Genomic DNA, 19094 nt, shown 5'->3' on the forward strand with positions numbered 1-19094 from the left:
AGATAGATTTTGAAGGAATAAAATTACCCATCACACGGTGTGTCCCTCAGGAATGGGGAGGGGTGCTATGTCTTCCCCCTCAGGCTCTCAAGAAGCAGAGTCAGGGACCAGACGGCAGGGTTTATTTAACCATGGCCAGCTTGCCTGACCTGTCAGGGGCAGAGCCCTCTAGTAGTTTCCCAGACTCCTACATTCTGGGCAATTACTGCCTGCCCCGCTCTCAGAAGAGCGTGACGCGCTGGTCATTCTCAGTCAAGAAACAGGAGAGAGGCTCTGTGTAGCCCCACGTCTCAGTCACCAGACTTTGCGTCTTCCAAACCCCCAAGGCAGAAGGCAGTACAGCGACCTCCACCCCAGCCTGATGAGGAAAATCCAGTCCCTTCCCACCCGCAGAGGGCCTGATGCCTGCCTGGACAAAGCAAGAAATATTAAATATAAATAATTTATACAAAATGGCTCATACAAAAAGCAGTAGGTACGGGGAAAGAGATGCCTTGGTGAGTGGCTAAGATGACCCAAAGAGATGAAAAGGGGAAGAATCCTCTCCTTCCCTGACAGAGCCCTCTCGCCACCCTCACGGAGCAGGGCTGCAGAAACAGGCCCTCAGGGGAGCAGGCCAGCGAGCAAGGTGGTGAAGCGCAGGGCCTGCCCTGCAAGCTCTGCTACACACCGTGCCATCTCTTGGACCGCAGTGCCAGATGGGTAGCCCAAGGCAGCCCCTTTGACAGCAAGCACAGTAGCCCGCAAAGTCTGGCCTAGCATTGTACCAGCAGCTCCGACCTGTGCTCGGAGAGGTGCAGAGGCTGCCAGCCGGCCTAGGGTGTCCCCAACAAATACCAGGCGGTGAGCAGCCACCACCACTCGCTTGCCATGGGGCACGAAGAGACACGGCGGCTGGTTGGCCTGGGTACTGGACATGAGAGCGGCCACAGCAGCCTGCAGAGCCGAGTAGTGGCTCTGGCACTGCCCTGCGTAGAAGTGCAGAAGTTGTAGGTCTCCGGTGGACAGGACCAGCGGCTCCTCTGGCGACAGGACTTCCTGTGGAGAAGAGGAGGGTCAATGAGGACGATGCCATCAAGGCCACTGCTGCTCTTGCTTGTTTCCCTCACTCCCTCTGTTCTTCATTGAGTGCAATCCCTTCAGCTTTTCTCACCATAGAGAATTTAGATTCTCAGAGACAGCAGCCAAGGGCTCAGAGTTGACAGAAAGATCTGGATTCAAATAGTGTCCAGCAACTTCAGAGAAGTCTCCGAACTTCCTTGGTTCCTTATCTTAGAGCAGCCTAGAGCTGGGGATGGGGTTTGTCCTAGACTTTCCTTGGCCTTGGTTCCCAGTATCATACCGTCCAACATCAACACAAGTCAAGCCATGCTTTTTATGTATTTAAACAGTCAGAGCATCCATGTATATCAGGTGACTTATGTTCATACCGACTCTGCAAAACCAGGTCTGAGATGAGCATAGTCACTTACATCTGTCACTATAGCAGTTGGGGCACTGGGACAGGAGGCTTGCTTTGAGTATGTGAGGTCAAAAGACAACTTCTCAGAGTCTGTTCTCTCTTTCCACCATGTGGGTCCTTAGATCCAACTCAAGTCACTGGACTTGGAGTCAGCGCCTTTACCCACTGAACCACCACACGGGACTCTGTTATACATTACATTGTAATTCAGACTAGCCACATTCCAAGTGTGCAGAAGCCACACAGGTAACTATCAGATGGTGCAGGTCTAGCCTGTATTCAGACTATGGTGAACACAGACTGAGACAGAACGCTGAACTGGCTTCTCACAGTTAACTGCGCACAGTGTAAGCATCACACGAGCATCACTGCGACAGCGATGGCACATGCGGTCATCCTAGCACGGGAGCCCCACACGAGCATCACCGCGACCGCGATGGCACATGCAGTCATCCTAGCATGGGAGCCGGCACTCAGGAAACACCTGACGGACAGGGGCTACGAAAGGCCATCCTTCTGGTCTCTGGCTAAGATCAGGTATTAATGGGGTTGAGGAAAGTGCCTCACTTTCAAGGTCCAGAGATGGCAAATGCTACAGATCCCAGTTACTCAGCGGTGGAGCCCGGCTTAGAAGCCAGTCTCTCAGGAGCCCAGGAATTCACTCCAGGAGGGAGGGCACCTGGCCAGCTTTGCTCCATCGCCCGGACATTCTTTCAGCTCTCCCAGCTCCCCGACCTCTCTCCAACACATTCTTTCCTCTTTTCCCGGATTCTTAAGAAACTCTTCCATGTCCTAGCACCTTCTGTGGACTAATTCCTCTTTGTTCTGACCCCATTCCCACATACTCAGCCCGGCCCCACCTATCTCACGGATGGTTTGATTAGGAATACCTATTCCCTTAAGTTCCAGTCCATCTTGTCTGGCACACCCCTCCAGATTTACCTGCTGTTCCGGCAGCCCCCGCTCCAGCAATTCAGGATCGGCTGGGAAGGCTTTATCCAGGGGTCTGGAACTCTGGGCTTTATCCACACCCTGCAGGGGGATCATGTGTCAGACGGAGGTAGTGAAGGGAACAAACTGCAGGCCTCCATGGCCTCTGGGCCCCTTCCTCGTCCCCTTCTTTCAGGGAAGGATTCCTAGCATGGGAGCTGGCAGTCCTTGTGCTGACAGCTGTTTAGCTTTGTGTTGGGATTAAGGCTGGATGTGGCGCTCGCTCAAGCTGCAGCCTCAGGCTCAAGGGCAAAAGGCCAGGAGAGAGGGACAGGGCTAGGGAGACCCTTCTGGTGCGGCTGTCCAGGCCCTCACCTTCAGGTGCACATAATCATAGTCCTCGGCCGTCGGGATGCCTTCGTACTCATTGTGAGGGGCCGCTGAGCCATCATCTACCTCCCTGCACTCCTGATCTCTGTAACCAGGCAGGCAGGGTGGGGGAGGGGGAAGGGGCCTGTCCTGGATACTGCCCTTTCGGCCTGGGGCAGGAGAGGGTGCTGGGGAAGGGGTGGGAGCCTCAGAGACAGGCAGGGCAGGCAGAGGGCGGCGGGACAGGCTCTCGGTGGAGGGCAGCCTGGGCCTGTGCTGGGGTGGAGGGCTTTTGGTCAGAAGCTGGGCCACAGTGTCCAGGTCAGTGGAGGAAGAGGCTCCGGGTGACTCTGGAGATGGTGACTCTGGTCCCAGCAGGGGCACATCGTAGATGTCTTCATCTGGGTCCCTGCTTTCCCCATTTGCCAGTAGTTCCTCGGGGGCTTCATACAGGTTGAGGAGAGCTGACGCCCGTTTCAGGTTTGATGGGGCAGCGTAGAGGGGAGGCCCTGGTTCCCGGCCCCCTTCCCACTCCAGATCTGGCTCCAGCTCAGCAGATGGCTTCAAGGCCAGGGGCACATCGTAGGGAGCTTCATCCTCTCCAGGGGACTGTGGGTCAGCTGGAGCCAGAGGGCAGGAAAAGGAAGCTGGGGAGTCATACGGACAGCTGGAGGGAGCCCGGAGGATGTTGGGAGGCACATCGTAGACCTGGAGGGAGGGATCAGTGTTAGCTGTCAGCCCAGCAGTAGACCACCCTTGAGAATTAATTCTGGCCCTCCCCCAACACAGAGTTCTCACCTCTAACGCATCTCTGGGGCCAGTTAGCTGTGTCCCATTGAATCTGGGAACCTTGTAGATGGAGTCGGGAGAGGGTGAGCAGGATCTAGCAGGAGGTCCTGACGCAGGGCAAGGTCGAGCTGGTGGTGGTACCACGTACACCTAGGGGATGAAGAGGTGGGTGTGTCAGGAGTAGAAGTCACCGGCACAAGTACATATATCTTCAGGAGCTCATAGAGCATGTGGCCTCCTCCCTCCATCCTCCCTGTGCCGAGCTTTGAAAGAGAAGGCAGACAGACACCAGACAGGTCCTGGATGCCAGACCTCAGAGCCTGGATGGGGCAAAGACTGCCAGGCCTGGGGTGATGCGAGGCTCCAGTTCTTACCTCCTGCTCCTCACTGCCATGCTCTGGTTGAGTGGGAGATGCTGGGGCGAGGCCAGGCTTGGGCGCTGGGCCAGCAGGAAGGAGCTTCACTCTGTTCGCAGGCACAATACCCTGCTGACCATGCAGGGAGCAAAGGCACCAGCCGTCCAGGCCGCCGGCACCCTCCCTCTGCAGTACCCGGAGAACATCTCCTCTGCGGAACGACAGCTCCTGGGGGGACTCGGCAGTGTTGTCGTAGAGCGCCCGGGCAAGCTGGGCCTGGCGGGGGGTTGGGAGAGAAGAGCTCTCACACACATGTACAAGGCCGTGTGGACCAGACCAGCCTCCCATGCCATTAAAGGTGACTCAGCTGCTCCTGATTAGGCTCTGCCTTGTCATCGTCATGGAGGACCCGCTTCTCTTCCTCCACATGCTTTGACCTAGCACCTTCCCATCTTAGTGCCTTTGCACTTTTATTTCCTCTACTCCAAGCACTCTTCCCTGACTATCTGACTGATCCTTTCACAGTCTTCCGTTCTGAGAAAATGTCTCCTCAGAGAGACCTTATCGTTACTAGGCATCCTGTCACAATCTGCACCTGTATCCACCCACTATTTCCTTCAGACACTTTCTATTACTTAATGTTGTTATTATTGAGTCCTGCCATTACACTGTAGGCCCTGTAAGAACAGGGGCTACTATATCTCGTAAGCCCCACCGAAGAGTCCCACTCAGAACTTGTCCTCAATACACATTTGCTAGGTCAGCCTCCTCAGAGCACATGAAGAGGTCTCACTAGGGTCTCCCACAGAATTTCTCTCCTGCTCCTTCTGTCCCCCAGTGACTACTCCACCAAGTAAAAGGTCAGATGAAACAAATACAGAGACCCATCTTTCTGAGGGAGCCTGGAAGAAGCATCATTTAGACGAAGCATTGAGACATACTTGAAAAAGAAAAACAGAATTTACTGCTTTTCCTAGCCTGGACAAATACACTTCTACCACAAGAGGCTGGAGAAACACGAGGGTGTCTATTTCCAGGCCTGGTCTAAAGGGAACCTAAGATTTTTCCATGGAGGGCCATGAGCTAAGGTACCAAGTCACAAACTCAAAGTGTCTTCACACTAAATCTAACTCTCAGAACCTCCCTGATAGAAGGAAAACTGTGGCACAGGTTTAGGCTTGGTCCACGGTGTAAGGCTGATGCAGCTGGCAGAGCCTGTGCTGGCTGTCTCTCAAGGGTGCCCTCTACTGCATCTGTAGTCTGTGTGTATGTGTGCCGTGATCCACACGTGGGGGTCAGAGGGCAGCGTGCAGGAGCTGGCTCTCTCCTTCCCGTGTGTATTCTGGAGATCGAACTTGTGTCATGGGATTTGGCAGCCAGTGCCTTTACCTGCTAAGCCACCTCACCAGCCCTTCTGTTTTTCTTTTAAAAGTTATTATTATTATTAGCACAGCAATGGAGAGGGAGTGGGACTCCAAGGTGAGGAATATATGTCTATAGGCTCCTATACACAATCTCTCTCAGTTCTAGCTCCTCTTAGGGCTCTTGTCCCACAGGTCCTTTAGTAGAACCAAGCTTATTCCACTCAGAATATCATGGCACATTCAGCCTCAGTTGTGAACGCCAAATGACCTCTGGTGGGATCTCCGGCAATTGTGGCTCACCCGGAGATGTCGGTGAACAGCCAGGTAGACACTGCTAGTCCGGTAGCCATGCGGACCCCTCTAATTCAGTTAAAAGTCTCTAGTCAGGGGCTGAAGGGATGGTCAGTGGTTAAAAGTGGACACTAATCTTCCAGAGGAAGCCACACTGCCTAACTCAGAACTGCATGTACGGCTAGTTCCAGGGCGTCCAATGCCTCTAGTCTCTGTGGGCACCTGCCCTCATGTCTACACAACCACACACAGATACACACATATACATAATTAAAATAATTAACTAGGAACTATTTAGTTAAACCAAGTCTGGTGATGGGGACCTATAGTCTCAGCTACTTGAGAGGCTGAAGCAGTACTCTGGTTGAAAGTTTGAGGCCAGCCTGGGTAACTTTGTAAGATTCTATCTGAAAATGAAAAATGAAAAGAAGGCTGGAGGACTGGGGATGTCACGCAGTGGGTGGAGAGGTTCCTGTAGCAAACACAAAGTCCTGGAGTCTATTTTTAGCTACTGGGGCTATGGTGGCACACACCAGTCATCCCTGCACTTGGGTGGTGGAGGGAGGAGGATCAGGGGGGTTAAGGCCAATCTGAGCTACATAATACTTTGCCTCAAAACAAAAAAAAAACTTAAGAAAACAGCCAACCAACCAACCAAATCACTGACTATCTGAGTATGTAGCTAGGTGAGAGAACACACTTCACTAGAATGTTTGAAACTTTAGATTCAATCACTAACACTACACACACACACACACTACCATCAAGCAAACAAGCAAATCTCCATCTGCAGCAGGATGCTGCTGGACCATAGGGGAGAAGGATGCTCCGCTCACTCACAGACGTGCTGGTCCTCTGGGATCCTGCTCTGTGCTAGAAAGCAAGTGGCCCAGTCCTTTTGCTCCTGTCTGTGGCCCCCAAACAACCACCTACCCTTCCTCCCTTCCTCCCTTCCTTAAGGTGCTGGGGTCAAACTCAGGTCCTTTTGCATGCCAGGCAAATGCTCTACCACTAAGCTACGGGCCTGGTCCTCACCACCATTTCTGATTATACGTTGGCTTCTAAAGGATATAGTCTACAAAAAGAAAACACGCCAGGCAGTGGTGGCGCATGCCTTTAATCCCAGCACTCCAGAGGCAGAGGTAGGCGGATCTCTGTGAGTTCAAGGCCAGCCTGGTCTACAAGAGCTAGTTCCAGGACAGGCCCCAAAGCTACAGAGAAACCCTGTCTTGAAAAACCAAAAAAGAAAAAAAGGAAAGAAAACACACTAAACAGATAACACAGATTGCTGCTTGGCTCTGTGTTCTCCCTCCCTTCTGTGTGTACATGCATGTGGAGGCCAGAGGCTGATGGTGGGCATCCACTTATTTCTTTGAGAGCGTTCGAATATGATGGTCAACAAGTCTCTGGGATCCTCTTTGCCTCCCCAGTGCCGGGAGTACAGGCAGGCACCCCTGCACATGGCTTTTTATGTGGATGCTAGGGATCACACCGAGGTCCTCAGCTGGTGCAGAAATCACTTTCCCAACTGAGCCATGTCCCCAGACCCTCCACCTTTCCTTCTAACTGCAAACTGGAAATCAGTTCTTTGGATCTAGCCAGAGACAAAAGACAAAGCTCGAAGCACAGGTGGACTCGGGTTGAGCCCCTTTTTTGCTCGGATGCCTTCAAGTGGCTTTAAACATCACGGTACTGTAGTTCCATCCTTTGTAGAATTTCTATCTATAGCCAAGTGCCTATTTTTGGATGGTAACATGTTCTCCTAAAGTTGAGAGCTGCACGGAACAACAACGCATCAAAGATCCATCATGGCAAAGTTTAGCACAGGGCCAGGTGTGTAAATTACAAATATTACTATTGTTATGCGCCTGTGAGTTTCCTTAGCATAAACACCCCTCCCCCGTATACCTTCTGGACTTCAAAAGTGGCAGTGACTCCAGGATCCAGACAGCAGCTGCTCTGGCACTCCCAGAGGCACCCTGCCACCAGAGGACTAAAAGGTTTTGTCTAAGGATTGGAGACTGGAGCCAGGGTGCCTGTGGCTCCAGGCTTTGCTTTCCCTTCCATAGTTTCTCTTCCCAAAGCCAGAGTTCAGGGAAGCAGGTGGCAGCTGGCCTTCCCTGGGAATGCCCAGTAAGCGCTGGAGAGGTGTCAGGAGGAATTGATTTGCTTGGATTTGTTCTACAGCCTCCAAGGCAGAGCAGAGGTGGGGCTGAATAGCTCCTCCCTGTATTAGGTTTGAATTCTGTCCAATGGGGCCCATGCTTTGCAGTTTGCCTGAACCCAGGCCAGAGTTTCGGAGAGAATGAAGGATAATGGGTGTGATCACCCTACTCTGTCTCCTCCTAAGGGCCTAGCCGACTTATTCCGGGTGGAAGGGTTCCACTGCATTTTCTGGTAGGTCTCCTCCCACAATCCCAACAGGCCAACAGTTCCTCCGCTTTGTCCCCGGTTACCAGAAAGTGGCCCGAGGCAGGCAGATGTCCTCTCCCCTCTTCTATTATTTTCTCCTGCCTCACTCCAACCCTCTAGAGCTGGACTTCCTTGGCCGTCCATTTTCCGTGGGCTGCCTGGTCTTTGCCAGAAAACTCCTTTTACTTACCTCCCTGCCAACCACCAGGGGCCATCTGTTCCCACCCAGAAAAGAGCAGATAGGACTGGGGTTACACCCCCCTCTCCTCCGTCTAGCCACAGCTACTATAAAAAAGAGGGAGAAGGGAGGAGGGGCCAGCCCAGACCTAGAAGGCGGCACAGGGAGGGAGAGGGAGAAAGAAAACAAAAGAGAGAGGGCACAGCTTTTGGGAGAAGAGATCACAAAGAATGGGTAGAAATAAAGGCGATTGTGCCATAGAGTAGGTTGGAGATCTCTGCATGGCAAACCTCCTTTCCCTGGCGGACTCACCGACGTGGCAATGGCCATGGCTCTGGCCTCCAGCGTTGCCTGCTTCAGACCAGACTCAGTTTCACTGACTTCAACGATGGCTGCCCCTCACCATGGTTCCCGGCCTCCAAGCCAGAAGGTCACCCCCAAGTTGTGTCGCTTGAGGAGTTGCCTCCTCCAAAGTTGGAGGAAGAGAAAGAAAACCCACAAAACTTTCCAAAAGGGAGGCAGCTTGGCCAGGCAGGAGGAGGAATGGGGCGGGCCTGGGCGTCGCTACGGGACCTCATCCAAGGGGCGCGCTCTAAACTGTCCCCAGGGTCTCTCGGGGGGGGGGCACTAGGCCCCCACGGCTGTGGCCTTAGGCTGCAGACGCCTCTTGGACACACATGGGTCCAAAGCTCCCGTCCCAGGCCGGCGAGGCAAGGAGGCAGGAGCTGCTGCTGCTTTCGACGCCTCTCAAGGCAGATCAGGCTAGCCCCGAGGGCTGGGAGAAGCTGCCCGAGTGGTTGGGCTGGACGAACGACTCCAGGGGCCAACCCTCCCCCAGCGGCAGAGCGGTGCTCCCAGGACTGTGGTCGCGGCTGCCGGGGCCCTGCGGAGGGACCCGCGGGGAAGGAGGAGCGAGAACTGAACTGCGAGGCTCCCAATGGCTCAAGTCAGAGCAAAGGCAGGCCGCAGTCGAAGGCCTGAGAGCGCGTGGCGGTGCAGCCGGGCTTTCTGCCCAGGCCCGCGCCGAGGCGGGCTCTCTCGGCCACACTCGTTCTTAGCGCGGCCGGGGCTTTTGAGGCAGCCACCAGCCACTTCTGGGTCTCGGAGCCAAAGGGCGCGCGCCACCCTTTGCCCCGGGACACCCAGTCCCCTCTCACAGTCCCTGGATCCGGCCCTTGGCGTCCCCCTACCCCCAAAGCTTAGAGACGCTCCTGGTATCTGGGAAGCTAAGAAAAAGACCACAGAGCCAAGGGAGCAGTGAAGGGGAGGAGCGGCCCTGTGGGCTCGCCCGGGGTCGGGGTGCGCACACTCAGGGCTAGAAGAGGTCCCGGGTCGCGCGTGGCCCCGCTCAGCCCTCCCACACCGCGCCCCTTCCCTCCGTGCCCGGCCTCCCGCTCCCCCTCCGCAAGCTCGCTCTCTTCCCCGCGGGCCCACCCCTCCCGCGAGGGGCTCAGTCCAGGGGATTAAGAGAAGGGGGAGGGGAAGCTGCGGAGAAGGGGGACGATCCCTTCCGAGGCGGTGTTGAGTTTCAGCTCCCGACCCTCGGGCCAAACGGCACGCCCCAGCCCGGCCCCTCTTGCCCGCACCTTCTTCCTGGGGACCGCGAGGCCGACCGGCGGGTGGTCTGCTGTGCGCGCTCGGGGGAGCTCGGCTCTGCCCGCCACGCCCCCGCTCTCCCCCACGCCAGCCCCACGCCTCTCCCTGCCTCCCTTTCATTAGCCCCACATCTGTCCGTCCCGAGGGAGGGAACGGGCTTGCTTCCGGCGCGCTGGGGTCCAGGCGGTTTCCCCTAGCTGACTTTGCAGGGGGTGGGGGGTGGGGTGGCGGGGGGGGGGGGTGGGCGAGCCGGGGAGGTCCAGCCGGGCCCAGGCTTGGAGTCTGGTGTGTTGGACAAAGATCCTGGCCCTTGAGAGAGGAGAGAGGACGTGAAGCCTGAGAGTCTGGCCCCAGATCGCAGGGTGTCAGGTTGCGCCGCCCTTTAGCCTCCTTTGCCAGTCTGGGCCTGTTTCTCTTCTTCAGGTTGACTCTTGCAGTTACTGGAGCAGTTGGGGTGGAGACCGTGGGCAGAAGAGGGCAGAACTCTTTCAGAGGGCCTGGAATCGGGAGTTTCAGCTCTCTGCCTCCTAAAATCCTCCTACATGCCTTCCTCCAGTCACCCCTCTTCGCTGGCCCTTAACTTTGAGAAGATACACAGCAGAACTTCTTAGAGGATTGAGAGAGTTGTCTTCTTCTATTGCGGGTGGGGTGTTCCTGGTATTTGAAAAGCAGGCTGCTAAACAGGTGGAAGGCTGCAGTGTATTCCCAGTGTCTACGTTTAACAAATGAACGCTTAAAGCACAAAATAGCGAGTTTAGTCGCAACCTCTTTAGGAAAGAACATCCGAACTCCTATTTAAGGACCTTTGTGAACTGGTGGCTTTGAGACCACTCTTTGTCACGTTGCAGTGTATCACAGCCTTACCCACAGGCATTTCCCAGGACCACCCGTGGGAAGAGTGTTTGCCCCAGACCTTCCCCACCTTACTCCCTGGAAGCCTCTGCAGAGGGGAGAGGCGGCACTGAGATGACTTGGTGACAGTTTCTGGAGGAACACAGGATGAATGGTGCTGGCTCTGGACTCGGCTGGAGTGCAGAACGCATCCACTGGCTGGACACCTTGAACATACTCTGAGTCCGTTAGAACCGAAAAGGAACCTTAAAGTGTCTCGGTAGGTCTGAAGTGAGAGTTGTCCTATCCCAGTTGCAGTTTGGCTGGAGGTGCTCACTATCCTCCAGACTCCAGTTCTGGGGGAGATGATCTGGTTCGGCTGCCTTGGCACTGCTGGGGAGTGACGCGGTATGACCCCTACCCAGGGTCACCAGTACAAAACAAAGATGGGTAGGGCACTTTGGTCCCCAGACATAAGTGCTCTGATGGGCACAGAGAAATAGATGCAGGCCAGAAGCTAAGTAGAAAGGATGCCAATGGTCCAGGCAAGGTGATAATCTGAGCAATGGGCGGGGCTCTCAGTGCCTCAGAAACAATACAGGTAAGGGGCAACTTCTGTATTGGGAGTAAATCCTGGCTCTTTAGCTATGTTACTTTGGAGTTTTCATTCCCCCTTGCTTTGGTGAGAAGAACACAGATGGAAAGTGCCTGGCACATTGCTTTTCTTCAAAGGGTTCCTCCTCCCCCTGACAGGGTTTTCATGAAAACGGGATGTTCTTAGTTGAGGGAGTGGGAGCCTTTCCCAGATCCATATACCCTTTCTTCTGCCCTCTCCTTTAGTGTTGAAGGTACAGAGTTACTCATACTTGAAAGAGTTCTGGCTTCAGGATACACATGGAGGGGAAATCTCAGGGGCTGGTACCTTGCGGAGAGCAGCCTCCTCTCGTCTTATGCCACGGTTTGCCCTGGCTCCGTCTTTTAAAGAGTAGTAAGGAAGGAACTCTTTTCTGTCTTCCCAGGCCTCCATCTTCTCTCCTTCTCTTCCCTCCTCCCAGCAGGGTCCTTTTCCCACCCATATGTTCCACCTCCTTCTCACCCCACTCTACCCATCACCTCTAGTTTTCCATTCCCTTTGTCCTATGTGCTTGTGAAATGTGTCAAACCCATACCCACCTCTAGGAGTTTGATAAGGCTATCCTTCCTCCAGACCCTTCCTGTCATCATGCCAAAAACGTGTTCCCACTTAGAGTGGCCTTCCCACCCCCTCCTGTCTCCACAGCAACTCTGTGCCACCCCCCCCCCGTGCCACAACACCGTTTCCTTTTCTTCACTGCACTCTATTATAGTCCGAATGTAGCTTTTTCGTTGTCCTTCATCTGTCTCCTAAACTGTGAGCCTCAGGAGGAAGAGGTGCTGTCTGTCTTGTTCTCCTCTTCATCTCTTAACGCTTAGAATGTCAGTGCCTGGTGTGTAGTGGGCGCTTAATAAATATTTGGCAAGTGGATGGATGGACACAGAGGCTATGAATATAGGGCAGAATTGGGTTCTCCTTGGAAAGGTGCCTCTTCTGGGTCCTTCCAGTCTTCATCTGCTAGCTCCGTGTGTTTCCCAGATTAAACTGGGTTCTCCTTGAAGTTAGTCTCCTGAGCTTAACTGTTCTGTAGTTAACAACTGTATTTAAAAAAAAAAAAAACAATTAGCGTGCTGGAGAGATGGCTCAGTGATCAAGAGCACATACTGCTCTTCCTGAGGACCTGAGTTCAATTCCCAGTACCTATATCAGCTGTAACCTGCAGCTCCAGGGGGATCTCATACCTCTGACTTCTGTGGGCACCTCCATTCATGTGCATATCCCCCATCCCTCATACTAATAATTAAAATAATAAAAATAAATCTCTAAAAATGACTAGCATCGAGGGTCGTTATTACCTACAAATCAGAATGTGGGAACACCATTCCAGAAGTCTCCGTCTTTGCCATTGCTAGGTCCCTGGGAGAGTGTGATGGGGATGCCCCACTGCCAAGAGCACCACCTACTTGCCAGGAGGCAGATGAGGATCTCAATATCCTAGTACCTCCCGTCCTAGCTTCTTAGAAGGTGAGTGAAAAGGAGCTGAGTCCCGTGGCTGCTGCACTGTCTTAGGACCTTAGGTCCGGCCTACTAATCTTGGTATCTCTAAGGTCACTCACATCAATGCCACCTTTCCCCCCAGGGATGCATACAAAATACCATGTACACTCTCACCGATGAGGAAGGACGTGCAGAAGGAGCATCCGAGGTCATGAACAGACTAAAATTTCAAGGCAGCAGGTAGGGACATGAGTACCCTTTTAATAAGCTTTAGAGTAGTTGTATTCGAACTCACTGCAAGCCTCGAGAGCTTTCTCAAGCAAAGGATAAAAGATGAAGCTCATCACGTTCTCCCCGCCCTTTCCTGGTAGGTGCTTACCTCTTTTCCCAGGGGTACAGGGATAGAAACTCCAGCCCTGTTTGGCTACCAGGTCAGGCCCAGGCAAGTAGGGACACGTTGGGAGGGTACTCCTTATGTCAGATGTTGGGCCAACCTTTCTTTGCTCCCGCCTCCAGGATTCTCCCCAGTGCCACCCCCACACCCCCAAGGATTCCCTGGAAGCTGAAATGACTCAGGGATTCCAAAACTAGTCACCCCAGGAGGAAACCCTCTGGAAAATGTTTCTCATGGCAGGGAGTCACCCTAAAGAGTCCCACAAAGCTACTAATGAGATAAGGACAGAGGCTGAGCAAGCAGGGTGGGGTGGGGGCCTGTGGCTCAGAGAATAGGTTCATGGGTCAGCTTGGTCATCACCTATGGGGAAAGCCAACCCCGGGGAAGACCGTGTACTTAGAGGGATATCCCATCTGCCTTCCAGAGCTTTCCTCTGGCCTGAGCTACAGAGCCAGAGAGAGACCCCAAATGCCTCTTGTGAAGAACAATGTCCCAGTCACCCAGGCCAGTTCCATTCTGCAGTGTCAGCAGCTGAGACAAGTTAGGGATCATTTTTAGTGCCTGAGAGCGCCCCCTTGTGCGCTGGTCAAGCTCTGCTCCCTAGGGTGCAGCTGGAGGAGACCTGTAGGAATCCTGCTCTCTGAAACAGCACTGCTAGCTAAAGGACCCTACTCTGGGCTTAGAGTTGCTAGGGAACACCACAAGCCACCTGAGGCCATGTGCCAGACAAAAGGCTGGGGAACAGGAAGCTGGAACAATGGATCCCAGCCACCAGGGCTGAATGCCAAAGCGGGCAGGAATGCCCTGTGGTCTTGGGCAGGTGCAAATAAAACACGTCCAAAGCAAGCTAACAGGTACACATTCACCTCCATTCATTGCCAGCTGAGGAGGGGCTCATGCCAAATGTTATGGTTTCCTGTAACACCAGGAGCTTAGGTTCAGAGTTATTGAGGGCTGGAACTGAAAAGCAGCTCAGTCTTTCTATGTGCATAACCTTGGGTAGATTATTAAATTCTGTTGGGTCTCACTTTCTCCATCTGTAATAGGAGGATTATGGTTTTTCTTGCCATAGTTTTAGTATCAGGACATAATAAGATGATGTGCTCTTACTATTGGGGCTCAGTACCATCCATGTCGGGCACACTCAAATGTGTAGGAGCAAGACAAGGCCAGCAGCGTACACAGGGAGACAGCGTCCGGGACCCCTGGTGCAAGGGTGGGCATGGGCATCAGCTGAAGATATTCCTGGTCGTATTGTTCCTCCTAAGTGTTCTAACCCTGGCCACCAGTGGTTTCTCCTCAGTGCCGTCCACTGTTTCAGGGCCCTAAGAGTCGCCAAAGCTGTTTCTTCCAACTCTTGAGAGTGCTCTCTGTTGTCATGACAGCTCTCCTTTGGGGCTGTTTTGTCCTACGGCATCTGAAAGAGTGGTTCTTTATGGTACACAATATTCCTGGTTCCCTTTGTTTACTTTCTGATCCCTTGGTTACTTCAGGAGTATTTTCTGAGGGAAAGCACATGCAAATCAGTACACATTATTCTAGAGACAATGTGTATGAGTGTATTGGGGTGGGGCATAGATCCCTGGGCAAACAGAGAAAGGCCTGCATGAAGAGTGATGGCCGGTGTCTGCACAGTCCTCCCCCGCAGGCTGGACTGTGACCGACCTGTATCTTGGGAATCTGTCTTTCTGGAGTTTGCACACCCTCGCCTATCCAATAAGGCCCATGAGAATGCATAGGCTGAGTAGGTTGGCTCCCTTATGGCCCGAGAGTGACAGCTGTCCTTGCTGTGTGTTCCTGGGGCTCTGTGAACAGGGGTGAGACCTCCCGCTAGGTCTTAGGTAACACGGTGTTCTTTTCTCCACGATCCGCTTTCTCATTTGTGCAGTGTGGACATTCACCCACAACGTCTTCCTGCCATCTTGCCCACCCAACCAGAAAACTTCTGCATATGCTTCTGGTAGCACTGTCTGGTGACGGCTGCATCCTTATCCCAGGAAGAGGTCAGGGAAGGTCTAGGGACAGGGTGGCAAACTGAGAGGGCAAAAGGAAACTGGGGACAGTAGTGGACACTGACAGAGAACTCATGCTGACGGATGATGGTGCTCAAAGAGTTGGGGTCCTAAAAATGAGGAGGGGTCAGAGGACAGAGTGGATGAAAGTCAAAAAAGATAAGGAAGAGGGAAGTGTTCATTTAGACAGGTGATGGGGACAGCTGGTGAGAAGAGGGAGACAGTTGGAGGTCAGGTCCTAGGCAGGAGTAAGCAGCAGAAGTCTTGAAAGTGGTGCCCCTGGAAGGAAGACCAGACGACATTCTTTAATTTGAGGTAATAAACCAACCAGGGAAATTCCCATGATGCCAGTTCACAGAGACAGAGACAGAGTTGCAGATGCTCTTACTACGACCCCCCGCCCGGAAAGTGGTAAGGAACAGTTTACCCAATGGGCTGCCAGGCTGATAATGACAGCTGTTACAACTTCCATGAGGGTAACATTTAAACACCTTTTGGCAACACTAACAGGTCTTATGTTATTGTTGGGTGGTTTTTCCTTTTTCCTTTTTTTTTTCTTTTTGGTTTTCTTTTTTTTTTTTTAATCTCAGGTCACTCCCTCCAAAAGATAGTGGAAATAAATTTGAATAAACAAAACAGGTTTGCTGAAAATAAAACCAGGGCACCTCCACTGCTCCAGTCAGCCTGCTTCCAGAAGGCCTGCCAGGCGGGATAGTACCTGTGGCTGAGTGAGTGAGCCGTGTCCAGCATGTACCAGGTGAGTGGCCCCGGTGTCTGCGGCAGATTGGCTGAGAGGGAAAGGAGCAGGGATGGTACTGAGTGTGCAGGCAGGCTGAGCGGCCAGGTTTCTGGTCTCAGGGAACTGCCAGGGGAGGCTCATGTGTGACGGGGACCTGAGAGTAACTTCCTTACTGGCCTTTGCTTCTAGGTTGCTGCTTTCTTGGCTGTGATCGTGGGAACCCACACGGCCAGTTTGCACACCCAGAGTGACTGCAGTCACTGGCCCAGCTGCTGCCCCAGCAAAGAACAAGACTCCACTCCGGAGTTGCTGACGTGGAACACTGCCTCATCTCTCCGAGAGCTTAAACAGCGCACACAATCCTGCAGGGCCAGCAGTGATGGGCCCCTCAACACCAGGGCCATCTCTCCTTGGAGCTATGAGTGAGTCTACTGTTTCCCTCCCTGGTATATTCATGTGTCCTCCAGGGAATTTGACCTATCAGCCTCTTTTAAATGTAAGGACCAGAGAAGTTGGGAGTTACACAGGTCTGAATTTGAGTCTCAGCTCTGTTCTCATTGCATTATGTTGGGTGATGTTTCCAAGTTCAGGCTGGCTTCCTTCCTTCTTCTCCCTAGATTACATTCTAGAAGCTAGTATATAGATCAAACGAAACAATGTACGTAAAACCCATATTTGTGTTGATTCTGTTTCTTGTCTGGTCTCTCCCATAACTCCTATTCTTCTAACTAAAGTGTTAATAAGTGTCAAGCTGTCATATGTGATGCAGACACAAAGCACCACTGTGTCAAATGCTGTCACTCAGCTCCTGTGTGGCAGGTGGGTGGCTAGATCTCAGGCTTATTATCTCTAATCAAAATCATGGTTCTCTTGGTCTTCTACATAGTGTGTCACGTAAATATGATAATTCTCTACTTGTGCCATGATATGAAATTGGGGCAGAGAAACAAAGTATTGTAAATTAGGGTTTTAGGGGTCCTAAGCCTATTTCTTTCTTTCTTTCTTTCTTTTCTTTTTTTTTTTTTTTGAGACAGGGTTTCTCTGTAGCTTTGGGGCCTGTCCTGGAACTAGCTCTTGTAGACCAGGCTGGCCTCGAACTCACAGAGATCTGCCTGCCTCTGCCTCCCAAGTGCTGGGATTAAAGGCCTGCGCCACCACCGCCTGGCTTCCTAAGCCTATTTCTGCGGGTCTATTTCTTCCCAGGGTTCTGTGCTCTCATTCCCCACGTGTCTCTGTTGCCTAGCCTGTCCTTTGAGGGTCATAGAGACATTCCCTGGTATAGGGAGGGAGTGGGTCAGCTCTGATATTATGTCTAAGATACCAGTTCATCATACTTTGGAGTAGTCTCAGAGGCTGCCTGGAAGATGTGTCTATGGGGGTGGGCCCAGCTTACCATCCTCTTCTCTGAGAAGCAGTGAGCTCTGATTCCCTCTTAGCAGACCATTTCCAACCTAAGCTCTATACACTTGTCTCACAAGCTGCTACGCAGCAAAAAAGTGATGGTATCAAGTGAGCTTGAGAAAGTCAGCACAGACTTTAGAGTGGTCTCCACGCATTAACCTCAGTAAGAAATCTACAAGAATAGACCATCAGTTGTCCCCGAGCTTTGATTGCAAAAGCGTTAAAAACAAATAGCAAGAAAACCCCCAGGGTGTTTACTATGGACCCTGCTTTGGGAAGCATTTGCAGTAGCTGGACCCCAGTCTCGCCAGGGCTTGTATGGGAAATGATTCTACCAGATTGGGGCTTCCTGTTAGGCTGCTGGACACAATACTTTTTATATCTTCTTTTTAGTAGTTGGTTTCTTTTATTTTGTTTTGGTCTGTTTTTGTTTTTTTGTTGCCACAAATCCTTTCTGAATAGGTAAAAAAAATTCTTGCCCATGTCCAAAATGGGCTTGTAATATCTGCTTGGACAATATCTGGAAGGGTGGACTTGAAGCTGCTCTCCCTGGGGAGTAAGACCGGTGCTTTGGAAATGGCCAGTGTTGGTTATATATCCGTTTATGCTTGGCTGTCAGGCTGTTGGGGGGTTTTGTTTGTTTGTTTGTTTTGTGACACAGGGTCTCATTCAGTAGCCCTGATGGCCTGGAGCTCGCTATATGACACATGCTAGCCTCAAACTCATGGCACTCTTTGCTCCACCTCTCAAGTGCCAGGATTATAGGCATGTGCCACCATACTGGTCACATACCAGTTTTTAGTTTTGTAATAATTATAATTTTAAAACCCCACAAAAACATACAATACCTTACTGAGAAGCCTCGTGCCTATCAGAGAGATGCAGAGCTGGTCTGGCAGAGGCTGGCAGGAGACTATTCATCTTCCTCTGCCTCTGAAAGAAGCTACTATGGCTAGGGCCTGGCATTCAGTGCCACTGGGAAAGCCACTCTTTAGTCCCCTACCTATACTATATTTGGAGAGAATAAATCTCAGAGAGGAGGGGGTGCATTTAAAGTGATACAGTATCAGATGCCAGACCAGATTTAAAAAGCCGAGTCCACAGCCACACCTTTTTCTCCTTCCAACTTCTCCAGCCCACCTGTCCCTCCGGAACTCATCAGCTCTCTTCCCACAGGTTGGACAGGGACTTGAACCGGGTGCCCCAGGACCTGTACCACGCGCGCTGCCTGTGTCCACACTGTGTCAGCCTGCAGACAGGCTCCCACATGGACCAAAAGGGCAACTCAGTACCAATCTACCACAACCAGACGGTCTTCTACCGGCGGCCATGCCACGGACAGCAAGGTTGCCATCATGGCTACTGTCTGGAGCGTAAGCTCTACCGCGTCTCCTTAGCTTGTGTGTGTGTGCGGCCCCTTGTAAGCTCTTAGTCACGCTTGCCACCTACCTGAGGCTGATGTCTTGCCGCAGCGGGCCAGGGTACCTGAGCACTCAAGCCCTCCAGAGCTCTACTGAAGCACCAGGGTCCTGGGACAAGATGGAGAACTTGGGGAGAAACCCCCTACTTTTGCACTTTCAGAAAGAACTTTTGGGAAGGAGCAGCTTAGTTTCCGTTTGTGGCTGCTGGAAGATGCTGTCATGGCCTTCCCTCTCAGAAGACATCTCCAAGGGGCCTGCTGACCCCGGAAGCCACACTACTGACTCCTCCTTCCCCCTGACTTTCCCTGCCCAGCACAGGCACTTTCTCCACATTTCCCCCTTTGCCCTTCATTTTGTTTGCTTGTGAATACTGACTCTGTAGGCAGCCAGGTGTAACTACTTTGACATGGATGATTCTGAGGAGAAAACTTATTAAATGTGAAGAGATTTATCCAAATAAATATCCATATTTCAAAAT

The 19094-nt window shown here is 52.4% G+C and overlaps 2 protein-coding genes and 1 long non-coding RNA gene across 4 annotated transcripts; 2 read left to right on the forward strand and 1 right to left on the reverse strand.

The window, feature by feature from the left end:
- Positions 1-119: 119 nt before the first annotated feature.
- Positions 120-9723, reverse strand: Efs (embryonal Fyn-associated substrate). Of its 2 annotated transcripts, none has more exons than XM_041634025.1 (6): positions 8464-9723; positions 3925-4182; positions 3560-3700; positions 2768-3469; positions 2405-2494; positions 120-1038 (listed from the first exon to the last, which is right to left on the reverse strand). In XM_041634025.1, the coding sequence occupies exons 1-6, from the start codon at positions 8479-8481 to the stop codon at positions 604-606; spliced, it is 1644 nt and encodes a 547-aa protein (XP_041489959.1). In that variant the 5' UTR covers positions 8482-9723; the 3' UTR covers positions 120-603. The 2 variants fall into 2 exon arrangements, with proteins under 2 accessions (XP_041489959.1, XP_041489960.1); XM_041634026.1 differs by lacking the exon at positions 8464-9723 and having other exon boundaries at positions 3925-4015; positions 4102-4177.
- Positions 9724-12597: 2874 nt separating this feature from the next.
- On the forward strand, positions 12598-15734 carry LOC121435150. Its single transcript, XR_005972542.1, has 4 exons — positions 12598-12676; positions 12792-12889; positions 15407-15466; positions 15695-15734. It is a non-coding gene; the product is annotated as an uncharacterized LOC121435150 (long non-coding RNA).
- Positions 15735-15803: 69 nt separating this feature from the next.
- Positions 15804-18995, forward strand: Il25 (interleukin 25). Its single transcript, XM_041634258.1, has 3 exons — positions 15804-15812; positions 15984-16216; positions 18372-18995. Exons 1-3 carry the CDS (start codon positions 15804-15806, stop codon positions 18625-18627), a joined length of 498 nt encoding a protein of 165 aa, XP_041490192.1. The 3' UTR covers positions 18628-18995.
- Positions 18996-19094: the final 99 nt, after the last annotated feature.

Source organism: Microtus oregoni, unplaced genomic scaffold (assembly GCF_018167655.1).
Source record: "Microtus oregoni isolate MIOR12 unplaced genomic scaffold, Mior012 000045F_ref0000178, whole genome shotgun sequence".
Taxonomy (NCBI): Eukaryota; Metazoa; Chordata; class Mammalia; order Rodentia; family Cricetidae; genus Microtus; species Microtus oregoni.

Bases quoted from the DNA above. Each gene is read 5' to 3' on its own strand.
- Efs (XM_041634025.1), bottom strand. The intron at 3,701-3,924 runs GTAAGAACTGGA...TTCATCCCCTAG, and splicing joins ATGGCAGTGAGGAGCAGGAG to GTGTACGTGGTACCACCACC. The intron at 1,039-2,404 runs GTAAATCTGGAG...TCTTCTCCACAG, and splicing joins GGGGGCTGCCGGAACAGCAG to GAAGTCCTGTCGCCAGAGGA.
- Il25 (XM_041634258.1), top strand. The intron at 16,217-18,371 runs GTGAGTCTACTG...CTCTTCCCACAG, and splicing joins ATCTCTCCTTGGAGCTATGA to GTTGGACAGGGACTTGAACC.